The 18069-nt window shown below is 34.4% G+C and overlaps 1 protein-coding gene across 2 annotated transcripts in view; it reads right to left on the reverse strand.

Annotated features, from left to right (window-relative positions):
- The window catches only part of STAM (signal transducing adaptor molecule), a 72927-nt gene that overhangs the window by 25665 nt on the left and 29193 nt on the right, over window positions 1-18069 (reverse strand). For both annotated transcript variants that reach the window (XM_004425327.3, XM_087420780.1), the window contains exons 3-5: window positions 3039-3114; window positions 2862-2957; window positions 783-929 (exon numbers count right to left, since the gene is read on the reverse strand). In XM_004425327.3, the coding sequence (XP_004425384.1) occupies window positions 783-929; window positions 2862-2957; window positions 3039-3114 (319 nt within the window). The remainder of the gene's footprint in view (window positions 1-782; window positions 930-2861; window positions 2958-3038; window positions 3115-18069) is intronic.

The raw sequence follows: 18069 nt of genomic DNA on the forward strand, positions 1-18069 counted from the left end.
CTCGGACTTGCCCACCACTCATCATATTCCACCCGATCCACTCAGTGAGGAAAGGCAGTAGAGGAAATTACCACACAGTTTAACCCCCTTGATTAGTTGGGCATCCTGAAGGTGACCCAGAATAGAAAAAGAATGAAAGAGATACCCTTTCATTTTTTTCTATATCACGTAAATTAGATATTGATCTCATCGTATAAATAATTTTTTTTTGGAAAAGGGAAGTCAAGCCTTTCAATGAATCATATTTATTAGGAGAAAGGAAGAAGACTTATGCACTAGTCAGCTCTTGTTAAGGGCAAAGATGTTTCATGTGCTTCTCTTCCCATGGACTCCCTTATAACTCCTTCCCATTTTTAATACAGGAATTCGTAATTTTTATAATCAAAAGAACCTCAAACTCATCCTGAAATTTTAAGCCTATCCTAATTTTTGAGCTGTCATTCTTTGTAAATTATAGCATTAAGAGCATTTAATAAGATTGTCAGTTATTACCTGACATAATAAAGCAATTTTGTCTATATTATTAAAATAATATAAAAACATTTTAAAACTGCAAAATATTAAACCAATTCATTTATAAGGAGAAACAGTGGGAAAATGGAAGTTGGAACACATTAATATTCCACTATATTTTTCTGGCACCTGTGAATGCAAGATTTTTAACAAAAATTCCTCTGGAGTAGTAAAACCTACCTGGGTTTGGAAGAAAAAGAGAAAAATTCAAATGAACATGGCTACCTCAGAGAAACAAAGTGTAGCACACACACAGCTTTACAAAATACCTGAGAGCCAATAGCTGGAAATGTGACTCCTTGTTCCTTAAGGTTCTTAATCATTGCTGATATTAGACTAAGCTGTGGATCATTCTTAAATTCATCTGTCCATTCAACCATAAGAGCCTTTAATTTTTCACACACTTTAGGATGACCCTAAAAGACAGAGAATAAAGTTAATTAAAAAGTACTGATTTCCTGGCTAATGATTTAATACAGATACCTTAAATATAAAAATTATAAAGTGTTGTAGATTTCTTTCTAAATCCCAAATTACCCCAGCTCTAGACGATACATAAGAAAATATAGTTGGTTACTAGAAACAAACTAATTTTATTTTCACACTGTGAAAAACAATAGAAGATACCACCATACATACCCCACATCAAATTAAAACAGATTAAATATGCAATAACTTATTTTGGAGGTCAGAAAGACAGGACTTTTCAGAGTATTTTGCAACTAAGCAAGCTTAGTACATCAGGAAGACAAAGAAAAGCAGTTTGTTTTGTTTTGTTTTTTGCAGGCCAATAAAAAATAAGTTGGAAAGAGAGAATAAATGGTATGGTTCCTTTATTTCTAATTCCTGACTTTTAATGTGCATGACTATGTATTTTTCCCAAGTTGCTTAATTATCTGAGACCTAATTTGAGGTCCACTGCATGTCAATATTCCAGGAAACTTCATTTCTTCAAAATAACATGTCCCCCTTAAGTATAAAACCAGTATGTTCGGGCCGGCCCCATGGCTTAGCAGTTAAGTGTGCGCGCTCCGCTACTGGCAGCCCGGGTTCGGATCCGGGCGCGCACTGACGCACCGCTTCTCCAGCCATGCTGAGGCCGCGTCCTACATACAGCAACTAGAAGGATGTGCAATTATGACATACAACTATCTACTGGGGCTTTGGGGGAAAAAAAAGGAACAGGATTGGCAATAGATGTTAGCTCAGAGCCGGTCTTCCTCAGCAAAAAGAGGAGGATTAGCATGGATGTTAGCTCAGGGCTGATCTTCCTCACAAAAAAAAAAAAAAAAAAACTAATATGTTCATTGTAAAACATTTGGAAAATAAAGAGAAGTCCTTTGTCCTATATGCAGCTGTTTACTTTTCAAAACAGTTGTTGATGTTACTAAATACAAGTTTAAGTATCACACCTTCAATTAAATTATAGAAAACATTACATTAGAGTTTCTTCATAAACAGTTGTACATTTTCATGGACATTCAAGATATTAAAAGGATGGTTATTAGTTAGTAGAAAATACCTAATTATAAGTGAATAAAGCAGAACCGGAAAAGAATTATCACATAATCATAATGTTTGTAAAGAAGTACAGAATTTTAAATTCTTATCTCATTTCTATACTATTTTCTACTAAAACCTGGAAATACTCATTTTTCCCAAAAAACATGAGGCATTTTCCCTTTAAACACTTTAAAATTTTTTCTTGATATATAATTCCCACTCTATCCACCCCACTTTCCCTCCCCTCCAAAAGCCAGAAATAATTACCTTTAGAATGCATCAATTTTTACTGGGAAAACTCACACATATTAATTAGTAACTTAAATTTTTAAAATTCCTGGAATTGTAGAATTTGAATTCTTTATTCCACATTCAGTTAAGTAGACAGTGTAGCATTAAAACTCTGTGATGGTCAGGTAGTGGCCTTATTCATGTCAAGATGAAAACAACAGAGCCATATTTTGGCCGTATTTCTGAACAGTTCCACATCAGGAAAATATCTCTGTGGCTACAAAAATAGTTACAAAAACTGCGCCTAAAATAGACTGGTATTACTTAATAAGGCAGAGAAATACACATATTTTCTTATTATATGAAAGGAATGATAAAAGAGATTAAATATATTCTAATTTGCCTTGAAAAAACCCAACTCTCGAAGTATGTAAATTTGTAGTCTCTTAAACGAAAGATAACATTTATTTATATATTGAATAGACACAGCTTAGAAAGGATTAAAAAAAAAGCACAAAATTGTCCTTTGTGATTTAAAATGTGAAGAAGTGAACAATGAAATACATGAAGAAAGAAGACTGTCTTAACTCATTTCTAGAAATAATGTTCCTTACCTTGTTTAATACGTTGCTTACTTCACTAGCAAAATCTCTTGAACAAACTTCTAAATGAAAAATTTTCCCACAGTTTGATACACATGCTCCTAGAAGCTAAAAGCATAAAATCAGAAGTTAAAAGAGCTCAATTTTGGCAGATAATTTTGTGGCAGAACTTAAAACAGAATCACTCACAGTCAGAGCCTGCATAGCAACATGAGGATCTTTATGGTTCACTCTCCTCATAACAGACCGAAGACAATCTTTAGGTCTAAAAAATGAGAATGGTAACAATCAGTTAGTAGTACATCCAGCTTTTTTCCCCCGTAACTACTACAGGCAATAGACTACTATACAAAAGGGCGAATATGGTAGAGAAGTTTAATTTTTGTTAATGACACAAGTGAAAAACTGTACACTAAAAAGTTTCTTTAAATTTTTCAAACAGAATTAACAGACTGTTCCTTAGCAATTATAGACTAGGCATTTGGGGCTAATTCTGGGTGAAAAAAAGTTTTGAAAATAAAATGGCAGACCAAGACTTCCACTTCCAGTCATGATGGAATAACTAGAACAGACTTATACTCTTGCTGTACAAACTGAAAAAATATGTTTAAAATATGTATTGAGGTAACTGTTGGGAGACTAGACCAGAGGCAGTGCTGAATGATGATCTCCAAGAAGGAAGAACACAAATAATAAGCCATATATTTGCCTCAACTTTCTACCTAGAGGCACTTTCCAGATATCAGTAGCACAGACTTTCTGCCTAAAGGCAGTTTCCGGATCTCAGTGCAGAGTAGGCAATCCCTAGAAGAAATGGTGATCTCAATGAGCTGAGGGGACAGAAACTGGAATTCAGGAAGGCTGAGGGAGCTAGAATTTGTAGGACAGAGTAGAAGGAGCTATACGCAGAAAAAGTTCCAGATAATCTACATAAGAGTTCACTTAGTTCTACTGTGGAAAGAGCCACATATGCTTAAGTTAAAAACTCCACAAGGCTGGGCAAAAAGTGACTGAGAGCTAGATGTTGAAGAGTTCCCTAAGCTTACACAGTTTTCAGAGCTCATACCCAAGTGGAGAGTTTTTGTTGAACATCCAGAAGGTTTACACCTTGGTAATGGGGCTAAACTACCCCAAAAGACTACTCTAAATTCATCCTATAACAACTTAAAAACAAGCCACAGAAGGATAAAGTTGATCCAAATGTAAACTAACTTGTGACAGAATAAAGTCCAATACCCTTTAACAGGAATACAACAAAACCCGTCACTCAACAATATAAAAATCACAATATTAAGCATTCAATCAAAAATTACTAGATACCATCCCTAGGAGAAAAATCAGTCAATTGGAAAGGTAAAAATGGGGCTGGCCTGGTGGCAGAATGGTTAAGTTCACATGCTCCACTTCAGCAGCCCAGGGTTGGTAGGTTCAGATCCCGGGCACGAACCTATGCATCACTTATCAAGCCATGCTGTGGCAGGCATCCCACATATAAAGTAGAGGAGGATGGTCACGGATGTTAGCCCAGGGCCAATCCTCCTCAGCAAAAAGAGAAGGATTGGCAATAGATGTTAGCTCAGGGCTAATCTTCCTCACCAAAAAAAAAAAAGAAAGAAAGAAAGAAAATGCAAAAATGACAGATGATGAAATTAGCAGTTAATGACTTTTTAAAGCTATTTTAAGTATGCTCAGGATGTACAAGAAATCATCAATGTAATAAGGGAAAAAATGGTACATAAAAAAGAACCAGATAGGAGCTGGCCCAGTGGCGCAAGCAGTAAAGTACGCACGCTCCGCTGCGGCAGCCCGGGGTTCGCCGGTTCGGACCCCAGGAGCGCGCACCGATGCACCGCTTGTCAAGCCACGCTGTGGCGGCATCCCATATAAAGTAGAGGAGGATGGGCATGGATGTTAGCCCAGGGCCAGTCTTCTTCAGCAAAAAGAGGAAGATTGGCAGATGTTAGCTCAGGGCTGATCCTCCTTACACACACACAAAAAAGAACCAGATAAAACTTCCAGGAATGAAAAATATGTAAAATGAAAAATTAATTGGATGGAATTAATCAGATAAGAATGAAAGATCAGTAAACTTGAAGACGTGCTTAAAGTACCTGAACTTAAGTACAGAGAGAAAAAAAGACTAAAATAATTTAATACAGGGCCATCACTAAAAATATTTTTAAAAGAGAAATGGAAATAAAAGAAAACCATAAAATATATTCAATTGGTATGTAAAGGACAAATGGAAATAAAGAAACAAACAAAAGTTAAACAGAAGAAACAGAAATCATCTAGAAATAGGGCAGATTTTAATATTTTAATTCAACCACACCAATAGTTATATTAAATGCAAATGATCTAAACACACCAAATAAAAGACAGAGATTGATTGCTAAATTGGATTTAAAATAAAGCAAGACCCACCTAAATGCTATCTACAAGAAACTCAGTTTAAATATAAAGACACATGTAACCTAGAAGTAAAAGGATGGAGGGAAAAAGATACATCATGCAAGCATGAATCACAAGAAAGCTGGAGCAGTTACACTAATATCAAAGTGCACTTCAGAACAAGTATATTAGCAGGGAGAAAGACGAAAATTACATAACAGGGGATTAATTCTCTAAGGAGACACAACAATTCTAAATGTGGTTTCTTATCTAACAAGAGAGCTTCAAAATATATGAAGCAAAAACTGATAAAAGAGAAAAAGACAAATCCACAATCATAGTTGGAGACTTCATTCCTTTCTCAGAACTTGATAAAATAATTAGACAGAAAATCAGTAAGGATATAGGAGACCTGAATAATACTACGTACCAACCTAACTCAAATGCCATTTATAGAACACTCCACTCTACGATAGCAGATTATACACTCTTTTCAAGTGCACATAGAATATTCACCAAGATAAAACATATTTTAAACCATAAAAAAAATTAATTTTTTTAAAAATTGAAATGATACATGGTATGTTAGATAAAATGCATGATAAAAGTATATTATAAATGAGTAACATAAGGAAAACTGGAAATTCTCCAAGTTCTAAATAACCACACTTGGTCATAATATATTATCCTTTTTATACATTGTTGCATTTATTACAACATTGTTGAGGACTTTTGTACCTTTGTACATAACAAGTCTGTGGTTTTCTTTTCTTGTAATATCTCTGTTTTGGGTATTGATGTATTACAGGCCTCATAAAATGAGTTCCAACAAAGAAAATTCTGGGTCCAGATGACTTCACTAGTGAATTCTACTGAACAATTGCCATGATGTTAAACATATAGTTCTTTTTGCAGATGCCTTTTACCAAGTTGAGGAAATTACCTTTAATTTTAGATTAATGAAAGTTTTTAACGGATGTTGAATTTTTCCAGATATTTTCTGCATTTATTGAGATGATCATATGTTTTTCTTTTTTTTCTTTAGTCTGTTGAAACGGTTAATTACACTGATTGATTTTGAAGTGCTAAGCCAGTCTTGCATGTCTAGGATAAATCCTACTTGATTTTTTCCAAAAAACAGCTTTAGTTGTGATTTTTCTCTGTTGTTTTTCTTTTTCCAATTTCATAGACCTCTGCTCTTATTTTTATTATTTCCTTTCTTTTGCTCCTTTGAGTTTATTCTTCTTGTTTCTTAAGATAGAAACTTAGATCACTGACTTGAGATGTTTCTTCTTCTAATATAATCATTTAATGCTATAAATTTATCTCTATGGATTGCTGTAGCTACATCCTACAAGTTTTGGTATATTGTATTTTCACTTGCATTTCACTGAAAACATTTTCCAATTGCTCTTGTGATTTGCTCTTTGACCCACAAGTTATAAGCCAAAAATGGAGATAAAAATATAATAAAAAATTACTCAATCCAACAGAAAGCAAGGAAAATGGAGAAAAAAGAAAAGGGAGCAAAGAACAGATAAGACATACTGAAAACTTTCGGCAAAATGGTAGCTTTAAATCCAAACATATCAATAATTACATTACATGTAAATAGTCTAAACACTCCAATTAAAAGGCAGAGATTGTCAGACTGGATAAAAAAGCAGGAACCAAGTATATGCTGGCTATTAATTGTCTACAAGAAATCTACTTTAAATATAAATATATAATCTACTTTAGATTAAAAAAAACAAGATAGGAAAAGATACACCATATAAATATTAATCAAAAGAAAGTCAAATGGCTTCAGTAGTTTTCAAACAAGAAATACTAACAGTGATAAACAGGGACATTCCATAATAATGAAAGGGTAACTTCTCTACAAAAACATAACAATTCTAAATGTGTATGTACCCAACAAAAGAACTTCAAAATATATAAAGGAAACACTGATAGAAATGAAAGGAAAAACAAGACAAGTCTATTGGAAACTGCAACATACTCCTCTCAATAATTTGATAGTACAAGTAAAACCAAAAAAAAAAAAAATATATATATATATATATATACACACATACATATATGGATACAGAATAATTAAACAACACTATCATGCAACTTGACCTTATTGAACATTCCACTCACACATGGCAGAATACACATTTTCAAGCACATGGAAAATCCACCAAGATAGGATCACATTCCAGGCTATAAAACAAATGTTGACAAATCCAAAACTCCTAAAATAATACAAAGAACATTCTTTGATCACAACAGAACTAAACTACAAATTAATAACAAAATGATAGCAGGAAAATCCCTAAATATTTGGAAATTAAACAACACATATCTAAATAACTCTCACATCAAATGAAATCACAAAAACAAATTTCACTTAAGGAAATGAAAATGAAAGCACACTATCAAGTATTCTGTACAAGAATGTTCATAGCAGCTCTCTTCATATCAGCTAAAAACTAGATACAATCCAAATGGCCATCAACAGGTAAATGGATAAACAAATTGTAATACAGCCATACAATGGAGTATCTCTTGGCAATAAATAGAAGAAACTATTGATACACACAAAAACCTGGATTTATCTCAAAATCATATGCTATGCTAGACATGAGAATACATACTACACAATTTCATTTTATGAAATTCTATAAAAGGAAAATATAATCTATGACAGAAAACAGATTAGCAGTTGCTAAGGGCAGAGGGAACTTTTGGGAGTGATAAATACTCCCTATGTTAATTGAGGTGGTGCTTACATAGTACATATAAATTGTCAAAACTCATCAAACTATCAAACTGTACATTTACAAGGAATGCATTTTATTGCAGATAAATCATATCTCAGTAAAACAGTTTTGTTTTTTTTTTAAATAGCAGACCACACATGCAGCAAATATGTATTTCATGGGGATGCTACATAATTAACAATAATAGATATAGAAATAACTTCAACCTATGGAACATCTACCTGTTTAGGTTCTCAAAATTTTACTGACAAGCAAGGACCATATTCAATATTCAAAACACTCACAGTACACTGAGTCTTAGAGAAGTTCAGTTCCTTGCTCATGACACCAGTTACCAGATAGTAACTGGTACAAACACGATTCAAACCCAGGTGCAGCTGGCTCTTAAATACTCTACGTTCTGACCACAGAAGTGCCTTGCAGTGAATTCAGTTAACATAAGCTGGGAGCTCTTTATATAAGTCAAAGGAAGATAGCCTCAATATATGAATTCAGCAGATTGAAATGATATATATTTTACTTAATAATATTATAAAATGTCATCAACATCTATATAATACTCTACCCCAAAATGGCAGAATACACATTCTTCTCAAGTGCCATGGAACATTATAGAGGATAAACAATATGTTAGACCATAAAACAAATCTCTACAAATTGAAAAGGATAGAAATCATAGAAACCATATTCTTTAACCACAATGGAATGAAATTAAAAATCAATAATATAAGGAAATTTGGCAAGTTCACAAATATATGAAAATTAAACAATACACTCCTAAATACCAATGGGTCCAAAGGAAAAAAAAATTACAAGGGAAATCAGAAAATACTAAGATTAATGAAAAAGAAAACACAATGCACCAAAATTTATGGGATGCAGTAAAAGCAGTGCTTAGAAGAAAGTTACCTGTAAATACATATGTTAAAAAAAGAAGATCTAAATTAATAATCCAAACTTTTACTTTAAGAAACTAGAAAAAGAGCAAACTAAACCAAGCAAGCAGAAAAAAGGAAATAACAAGGATTAGAGAGGAGACAAATGAAATAGAGAACAGAGAAAAAACAATGAAACTCAAAGTTGGTTCTTTAAAACAATCAACAAAATTGACAGGGCCAGCCCCAGTGGCCTAGTGGTTAAGTTCGGCACATTCCACTTCAGCGGCCTGGGGTTCGGTTCCCGGGTGTGGACCTACATCACTCATCTGTCAGTGGCCATGCTGTGGCGGCGGCTCACATACAAAAAGAGGAAGATTGGCAACAGAGGTTAGCTCAGGCAAATCTTCCTCAGCAAAAGAACACAAAAAACAAAAACTGACAAACCTTTAGTTAGACTGACCAAGAAAGAAAGATGACTCTAATTACTAAAATAAGAAAAGAAAGGGGGAACATTACTCCCAACTTATTGAAATAAAAAGATTTTTTAAAAATCACTATGGACAATTTTATACCAACAAATTAAATAACCTAGATGAAATGGACAAATTCCTCAAAGACACAAACTATTGAAAATGACTAAGAAAAAACAGAAATCTGAATAGACCTATATAACAAGTGAAAAGACTGCATTACTAATCAAACAAACTTGCCACAAAGAAAATCCCAGGACCAGATGGCTTCAACTGGTTAATTCTACCAAATGTTTAATGAAGAATTACCATCAATTCTTCACAAAAGAAAAAAATACATAAATTGGACTTCATCAAAATTAAAAACTTTTGTACAACAAAGGACACCATCAATAGTGAAAAGACAACCCAGAGAATAGAAAAAAATGTTTGCAAATTACATATCTGATAAGGAACTAATATCCAGAATACCAAAAGAACTCTTACATCTCAACAACAAAAAAGGCAACCCAATTCAAAAATGTCTTGAATTGGGGCTGGCCCGGTGGCGTAGTAAGTTCACATACTCCACTTCAGTGGCCTGGGGTTCACAGGTTCAGATCCCAGGCGCGGACCTACACACTGCTTATCAAGCCATGCTGTGGCAGGCGTCCCACATATAAAACGGAGGAAGTTGGGCACAGAAGTTAGCTCAGGACTAATCTTCCTCACCAAAAAAAATATGTCCTGAATAGACATTTCTCCAAAGAAGATATACAAATGGCCAATAAGCACATGAGAAGATGCTCAACATCACTAGTCATTAGGGAAATGCAAATCAAACCACAATGAGATACCACTTCACACCCATTAGGACAGCTACTACTATAATTATTATTATTAATTAATTTATTTATTTTTTTGGTGAGGAAGATTGGCCCTAAGCTAAGACTGTTGCCAATCTTCCTCTTTTTGCTGAGGAAGATTGTCCCTGAGCTAACACCTGTGCCCATCTTCCTCTATTTTGTATATGGGACACCACCACAGCAGGCTCGAGGAGCGGTGCCTAGGTCTGCACCTGGGATCTGAACCCAGAAACCCTGGGCCGCTGAAGCAGAGTGCGTGTGAAGCAGAGTGCGTGAACTTAACCACCACGCCACTGGGCTGGCCCCTGGACAGCTACTATTTTAAGAAAAAAAGAGGAAAATACCAAAGTGTTGGGGATGTGGAAATTGGAATCTTTATGCTTTGCCGGAGGGAATGTAAAATGGTGCAGCCATTGTGAAACAGTTTGGTAGTTCCTCAAAAAGTTAAACATAAAATTACCATATAATCTGGTAATTCCACTTCTAGGTATATTCCCAAAAGAACTCAAAGCAGGGATTCAAGCAGATATTTGTACATCCATGCTCATAGCAGTATTATTCACAATAGCCAAATGTCCATCAACAGATGAATGGATAAGCAAAATACAATGGAACAGCATTCAGCCTAAAGGAATGAAATTCTGACACATGCTATAACACGTATGGACCTTGAAAACATGCTAAGTGAAATAAGCCAAACACAAAAGGATAAATATTGTACGATTCCCTTTACACGCGGTACCTAAAACAGGCAAATTCATGGAGACAGAAAGTAGAACAGAAGTCACCAGTGGCTAGGAGGAAGGGGAATGGAGAGTTATTATTTAATACATACAGAGTTTCTGTTTCGGACTATAGAAAAGTTTTAGAAATGGATAGTGGACACACACACACAAAAGAAAAAATATTATCAAGTGATTTGAACTCTAATAAGCCCTGGAAAAATCGGCCAGTAAGAATAATTATCTTAAAAAATTTCTTTAAGAATGGAGAATACAATTACTAAGCATTGCGATAAACAGAAAAAATCATTTTAAATAAGGAAAAATAAAAAATAGAATTTCTGTTTCTAAGGATGTTTCATTGCCTGTTGGGAACCTTTCCACCCTAAAGAGCATGGAGAAAAGAGAAAAATATATATATTTATTGAATGCCTGTTACATATCAAGTATTCAACTCTTATGATTCTGAAGCTCTTTTTCTATTAATTTTGTATGACATTAAAAGTATCCGATAGCAGCATTATTAGACTGAAGAAATAATATACTATAACACTATTATTTAGATTTTGCCTTTTTCACAGTTGGACTTTTTTAGGAGACAGAGTCTGTGACCCCATGCTAATTTTTGCAGTTGTGAAAACCATGCTGACATATAAAACCACAAAATTATCATTTCAAAGCACTGGTAAAGGCCAAATACAAAAAGAATTATCCGAATACTAAAATTAAAATCATTAAAAAATAACGATCCAAAGATGATTCAGCTCAGGGAACGAATATTTTAGAAAATAATCCTTTATACTGCTTTACCACCAAATTTTTAAATAAAATTTCTGGTATATTGTTTATAAAACACTTTTTTTTGAAGAAACAAATCTAAACTGCAGTGACTTTTGGAAAGGTGCTTTGAAATGGAACTTGCACTTTTTATTTCATTCATTTCTATATTGTTTTGAATGTGTCACCACAGCCAATTTTAAAAACCAAGGCAAACATATCTCCGGCACCAAAACAAAGTCGGCTATTGCACCATAAAAAGGATAACACCATAAAAAGCCCATCAGAATGTTTATAAGTGTTGATGAACACTTTATGTATGCTAACACAGTAATATCTTTTTAGATACAATAAGCTTAAAAAATCCCTTCAGAATTGTGTATAAAACTGGCACTATCCAGTAATAGAAATGACCCACAAAAATCTAGTATTAACTCTCTCATTCCACTCTGTGTATTTTTTAAATTTTTTTGGTGAGAAAGATTGGCCCTGAGCTAACATCTGTTGCCAATCTTCTTTTTGCTTGAGGAAGACTGTTGCTGAGCTAACATCTGTGCCAACCCTCCTCTATTTTGTATGTGGGACACCGCCACAGCACGGCTTGATGAGCGGTATCTAGGTCCACACCCGGGATCCAAACCCACGAACCCCAGGCCGCTGAAGTGGAGTGTGTGAACTTAACCACTACACCACCAGGCCAGCCCCTACTCTATGCATTTTTTAATTCAGCTTTTCAGTATTTCCAGAAGACAGTAAGTAAAACACAGAAGTAAAACTGAAGTTAAACATATATTTTATTATTAAATCTTATAATTTAATGAAAGATTATGGTTAAAATACTGTTTTTAAAAAGGTTTAAGAGTTAAAAGTGAATTTAAAGTAGGTATATTATGACTATTATCCTCTCAATGACAAATGAAAGTTGACTGCAAACACAGTGTCTGTATAGTTTATCATCTACACAAGTACCCTTTAGAGAGTGCAAGGGAGTGCTAACTGGGCATAATACTAGAACAGCGGGCATAATACTAGAACAGCAGGCATAAAGTGAAATTATCCAAAGCAAACTGGATGTATGGTCATTCCAGCCAAAACTATGTTCATCTACAAAATCATCTTTTTATGCACAGATCTGGGGCATGTAGTTCATAACAGGGTAAGAAAAAAAGGCAGTACTTTCACGTAGTTGTGGCTTCTAATGTCTTATTCTCAAATCGTAGACCAGACAGAAAACAGACTTTTCAGGAATGTACACAGCTGCCTTGGCATATATCAGCTCTAATGAACTAAAGCATCAAAGCCAATTTCACTATGCAGAAGTAATACTCCAATCCATCTCAACAAACTGTACACGGGCTTCAAAAAAACCAGAGCTTTAAGAGGGGGCTCTGCTCTATGGAATCCTCTCTACTCCCACTCCCCTCCCATCATATCACTCTCAGCCATTCAGTTTCTACATGAAGTCACAACTACTAAAAATAAGCTACCTCATCCTGGAAGGTAAATGAAAATTGAGATACGAACCCTCCTTAATCTTCAGACACAAATATCACAGAGCCATGCTACCATGTTTGCTTTCACAATTTAGACTTTTCCAGTTTCCCATATGAAACACAGACTCTGTCAAACCTGAAGCTCTTAAGGCAATTCTGGAAAGGATATATTCTTTAAATGAATTTTATCAGCAGTTACCACTTTGATATAACCATGACTTAACAAAACTCATTCTTGCTCATTCCTCTTACTGGGAAAGTACCCAGAGAGCAAGAGTCCTCTGCACAGAGTGCTATATGTTTATACCAGTGCTAAAGGATACTGACCCAGGTGATGAATCCAATTCGGTCACCAACACTGTCCAAATCAATCACTTTCTCCTTGTAAATTACAATAACACTGTGAAAAAATCATCAACAGGTAGCAAATAACTCTGTTGATACTTTCATTAATTGATCTTATGCCATCATCTTCAATTTGGCTTTTATGAATTTTCATAAATTAAAAGTTTTATCAGGTCATGTATATAAAACAAAACCATGAAAGGTCACCATGACTAAATCTTCATGACTACCAAGTCAGTTAAGATTTCATGTTAGCCCTTCCTGTTTACAAATATGTACAAATGGGTAGACCTTTCTCAACACAGAATAATTTTTTTCTATGTAAAAAGTCCTAAATAAATGCTAGATTAAAAAAATAAAGGAACTCTTACATCACATTTTGCCATTCACATTCTTAATGACTGTTTCAAGTATTAAAAATGGAATTTACTATTTTGTTTATTAAAGCCCATTTTTTTGTTCTAATGATATATTTCATTGTTTTTGTTATCTAGTTCAAAGTTCTGATTCAACACTTATAGAACTAACAGGCCTCTGTGGCAAATCATGTATTTAAGATAACCACAATAATAACTCCCTTCTCACATGCTCTTCCCACCAAAAGGTAAAGTCTAATGACTCTCCCTTGAATCTGGGCTGACCTCAGTGACCTGCTTGACCAACACAATGTAATAAAGTGACATTCTGAGACTTATAGTTCATAAGAAGCTAAGTGGAGTACAGCTAGGTCTCTTAGAACATTTTTTGCTCTTAGGATGCTCCCTCTGGGATCCAAGCCACCATTCTGTGTGAAACTCAAGCCACATGCAGAGGCCTCAGTAAGTGTTTCAAGTGACAGCCCCAGCTGACGTCCCTGAGGATGGCCTGTCATCAACTGCCAGCCATACTGAGCATCCATCCCAGTCAGGCCTTCAGATGACTCCAGTCCCGGCCACTATCTGACTGCAACTCCATAAGAGACCCGAAACAAGAAGTGCCCAGGTGTTAACCCACACAACCACGAGATAATAGTAAACTGCTCTTTTAAGCCACTAAGTTTTAGGATGATTTGTTACACAGCAATAGATAACTAAAATTGCCTCTAACAAAGTGTAGTGACAGCTGTTAGCTTTAAATAACACTAACCTGTATTATTTAGAATTATCTGAGTTTTCTTTTCATCTTCTTTTTTTTTAAAATAAAATTTGAATAAAATTTCCTTAACTGTTTATATCCCCATCTTGAGGGTTCCTGAAGACAGGGTCCCGGGCTACATTGCTCATCCTTGGCTCCCTACTCTCAAGTGAAATTTGAGAGAACAAAAATAAGATTTATTTAGCTACTGTTACTCTCCAGTGAATGAAGGTAAAACATTTTCATTCTGAATGTTGTCTAGAATACTGCCTTCAAAATGGCCGATACTCAATGATAAAATCATTGAGCTAAATAATATTTAAACACTACTTTTCACTGTTGTAATTAGTATTTACAATAACTGAATAATCTTCATTATAAAGCTTTATGTGTTACCAACTTCTGTATATCTTCCACTGAGTTTGCTTTCTATGTGGAAAATGTACATGTTTTCACAAAATGTATTTCTTAAGAATTACAGTAAGACCATAATTAGGGGGAAAATGCACAATAAGTAGTGCAGGGAGGAGCACAGGATGTCAGGAAAGAGACTGATGGTAATAAACACAACTGAAGTATTTTGTAAAAATACATGTTGAGATAAAATCTGCATGTGCATTTAGAGGAGTCTACCAATGTTTTCCATCACCTACCTTTGTAAAGCATAGCCAAATTCTCATCTCTCTCAAAACCCCATTTTGGTATTTTAAAGCTTTTTTAAGACATATCCTCTCTTTTCCTTCTTTTGACATGGGAAAACAAAAAGATAGGGGTTAGGGATAGAGATAAGAAAAGGGAAAGGAGAATCATCTCTCACCTTTCCCAGCTTTCCAACCCCAAAATAACTTTCTGTTACTCTTAACTGATGATAAATGACCAAAGCACAAATCACACCATTGTAAAATGTAATGGAATAGTACCATTTCTTGGGGTTTATTTCCAAAGTCAGGGTGTAAGGCAAAAATTGCAGTTAATCAATTTTCCTTGATTAGAGAGTTACCTGTTGGAGTACATACTCTGCCACCTCTCAGATAGGCTCAACATGCAACTTTTCCTCAATTATTAAAGCAAAATTGTTACTCTGAGCACCAGTTGAAGAAGATGGCTTGCATATAGGGCCATGCTGTTTAAAATGTGCACAGCCTGAGGAAGAATTGCACTCAGTACAGTAAGATATTCACACCCTATAAGAGAACTAGGAACTGTAATTGTGATACAGCACATATAAGTTCAATAAATGGACAGGAGGGACAAGTTTTCAGGAAAAATAAAATTTGAGGGGGCTGCAAAGAATAGAGTTAAATTCAATAAGTTAAACACGCATACTACTCAGAGGATCAAGGAAAACATCCTACTGAGAGGATCAAGGAAAACTAAAACTAATTTTGCATTCCTGTAATTTTTCAAGGAATAATTGAAATTTAAAATCTATTTGAATAGCCACAAGCAAATTTCCAAAGTTGTCACCACATTATTTATAAAGGTCTACCTACTTATAGGTATGTTGTTGTACAGTTATGACAGATAAATAGCTCAACATTAGTCTCTAGTCACCAGTTAGTGAGATTATCTAAAAATGTCTTTCCATTAATATATAAGGAGAAAGCCAAAAATATTTAATGGTTTTGTTGGATAAAGGAGTCAAGATCTATGACACCTTATGCTTTATAAAATTTTTAAAAGATCTCTTATTTCAAATATGTCTCATATCTACATCTCATTTGAAAAGTACTTTTGTATCATAAAAATACTAGGTTAAATTGTGATAAGAAAGTTTTATACTCTTAAGGAAATTATTATCATTGAAAAGAAAGTAAATTTAAATTCTAATTATTACATCTATTACTAAATCAATCACTGATTTTAGATCAACCACTTTTCAAAATGAGGATACCACCTCTTCATTATCCCCCTCATGGGGCCTGACAGAAGAATAATAGGACATTTTCCTTAAGGTATTGCAAATATAAAAGAAAAACAGTAAATATATATATATATACACACACACACATACACACAAAATAATATAAAGCACAGTTAATGAAAGTGCTTGCACAGTTAACTTCTAATCACCTATGAAGTAGGACTGAAAAAGTACAAAGATACTAACAGTATGTTTCCAAATAGGCACACTACTGGATATTCAGGAGAGAAAAATTCTTTGTAGTGTAAGACTATCTGGTATATCACATCCCTGGTCCCCACTCAATCAATGTCAGTAGTAACCCCGTCATTGTGGCAACCAAAACCATCCCTAACAGCGCAACACCACCCGAGCTGAGAACCACTGCCAGACAAAAGTAGCACTGTGATGCAGAAGAAAAAGATTTAAAGCTTGACAGACCTCATCTGTAAAGGGGATTCTAATGCTTCCCTATCAGTATGTTATTACAAAACTAGAATCATGTCAGGGACTTACAGACACTCAACAATGTTAGTTCTAGAAAGCATAAACACGTCTTAGAAATTCTTCTATCAAGTTACTTTTACAACTTAAGCTTTCAAAGCTATTTTAGAGTGATTTAGACTTTACATTTTTATCTTACATCCTATAAAAAAGCGCCTTACTACATCTCACCATTCAAGGATATACGTATATCTATATCGTGGAGGGAGGGAGGGTAGACCTGTCTGCATAGCTTTGATAGGTATGCTAGTATCTAGTAGGCACACACTAAAAGATACAGGAACTCAAATCTTTGCTGAATGAAGTAAATATGTTTTTTTTTTTTAATTAACAGATAATATAAACCCTCCTTGAATACTGAGGGGAGTCTAATTTAAGAGAATGCCTTTCAAAAGTATAAAGGCATTACACTAACTGTAAGGAAATGCTAATATAAAATATGAAAGAAATCAGAATAACTCTATATTCAATGGCATATTAAAAATGCATATTTGAATTGTAATACACATTACATAAAACACAGTCTACACAACACAAGGGCGGAAAGGGCAAAACACTGAGTACAAATATCCAATTCTTGATTTTAAGCTTGTAAAGTAGGCATTTCTTATGAGATGATCGATGAAACATGAATATAGTACACAAAGGATGTTATCTGGCTATTTGAAGAGCAAGTTCATGATCCCAAAGGACTTCATCAGAAAAGGAGGTAAACTAAACTTCTAGAAACTAAATATTGAGGATTAATGGAAGGGTAGATAATAGTCACCACATACTTAAATTCGGTCTGACGATATTTTGAATTTCCCAGACCATATAACACTAAGGTATTATTTCAGTCAAACAAAACACAATGTAATATAATGTATGGGAGAGAAAGGAATCACTAAAAACTTCAATATAAAATTGGCATGTCTTGATTCATGATATTAACTTTCAAATAACTGTTAATTATAGGCACTTAAGGATGCAGCAGCAAAGTGAGAAAAAACATAAAATCGGGAGTAAAGA

This window comes from Ceratotherium simum, chromosome 32 (genome assembly GCF_057802395.1).
Source record: "Ceratotherium simum simum isolate JZ-2026a chromosome 32, ASM5780239v1, whole genome shotgun sequence".
Lineage (NCBI taxonomy): Eukaryota > Metazoa > Chordata > Mammalia > Perissodactyla > Rhinocerotidae > Ceratotherium > Ceratotherium simum.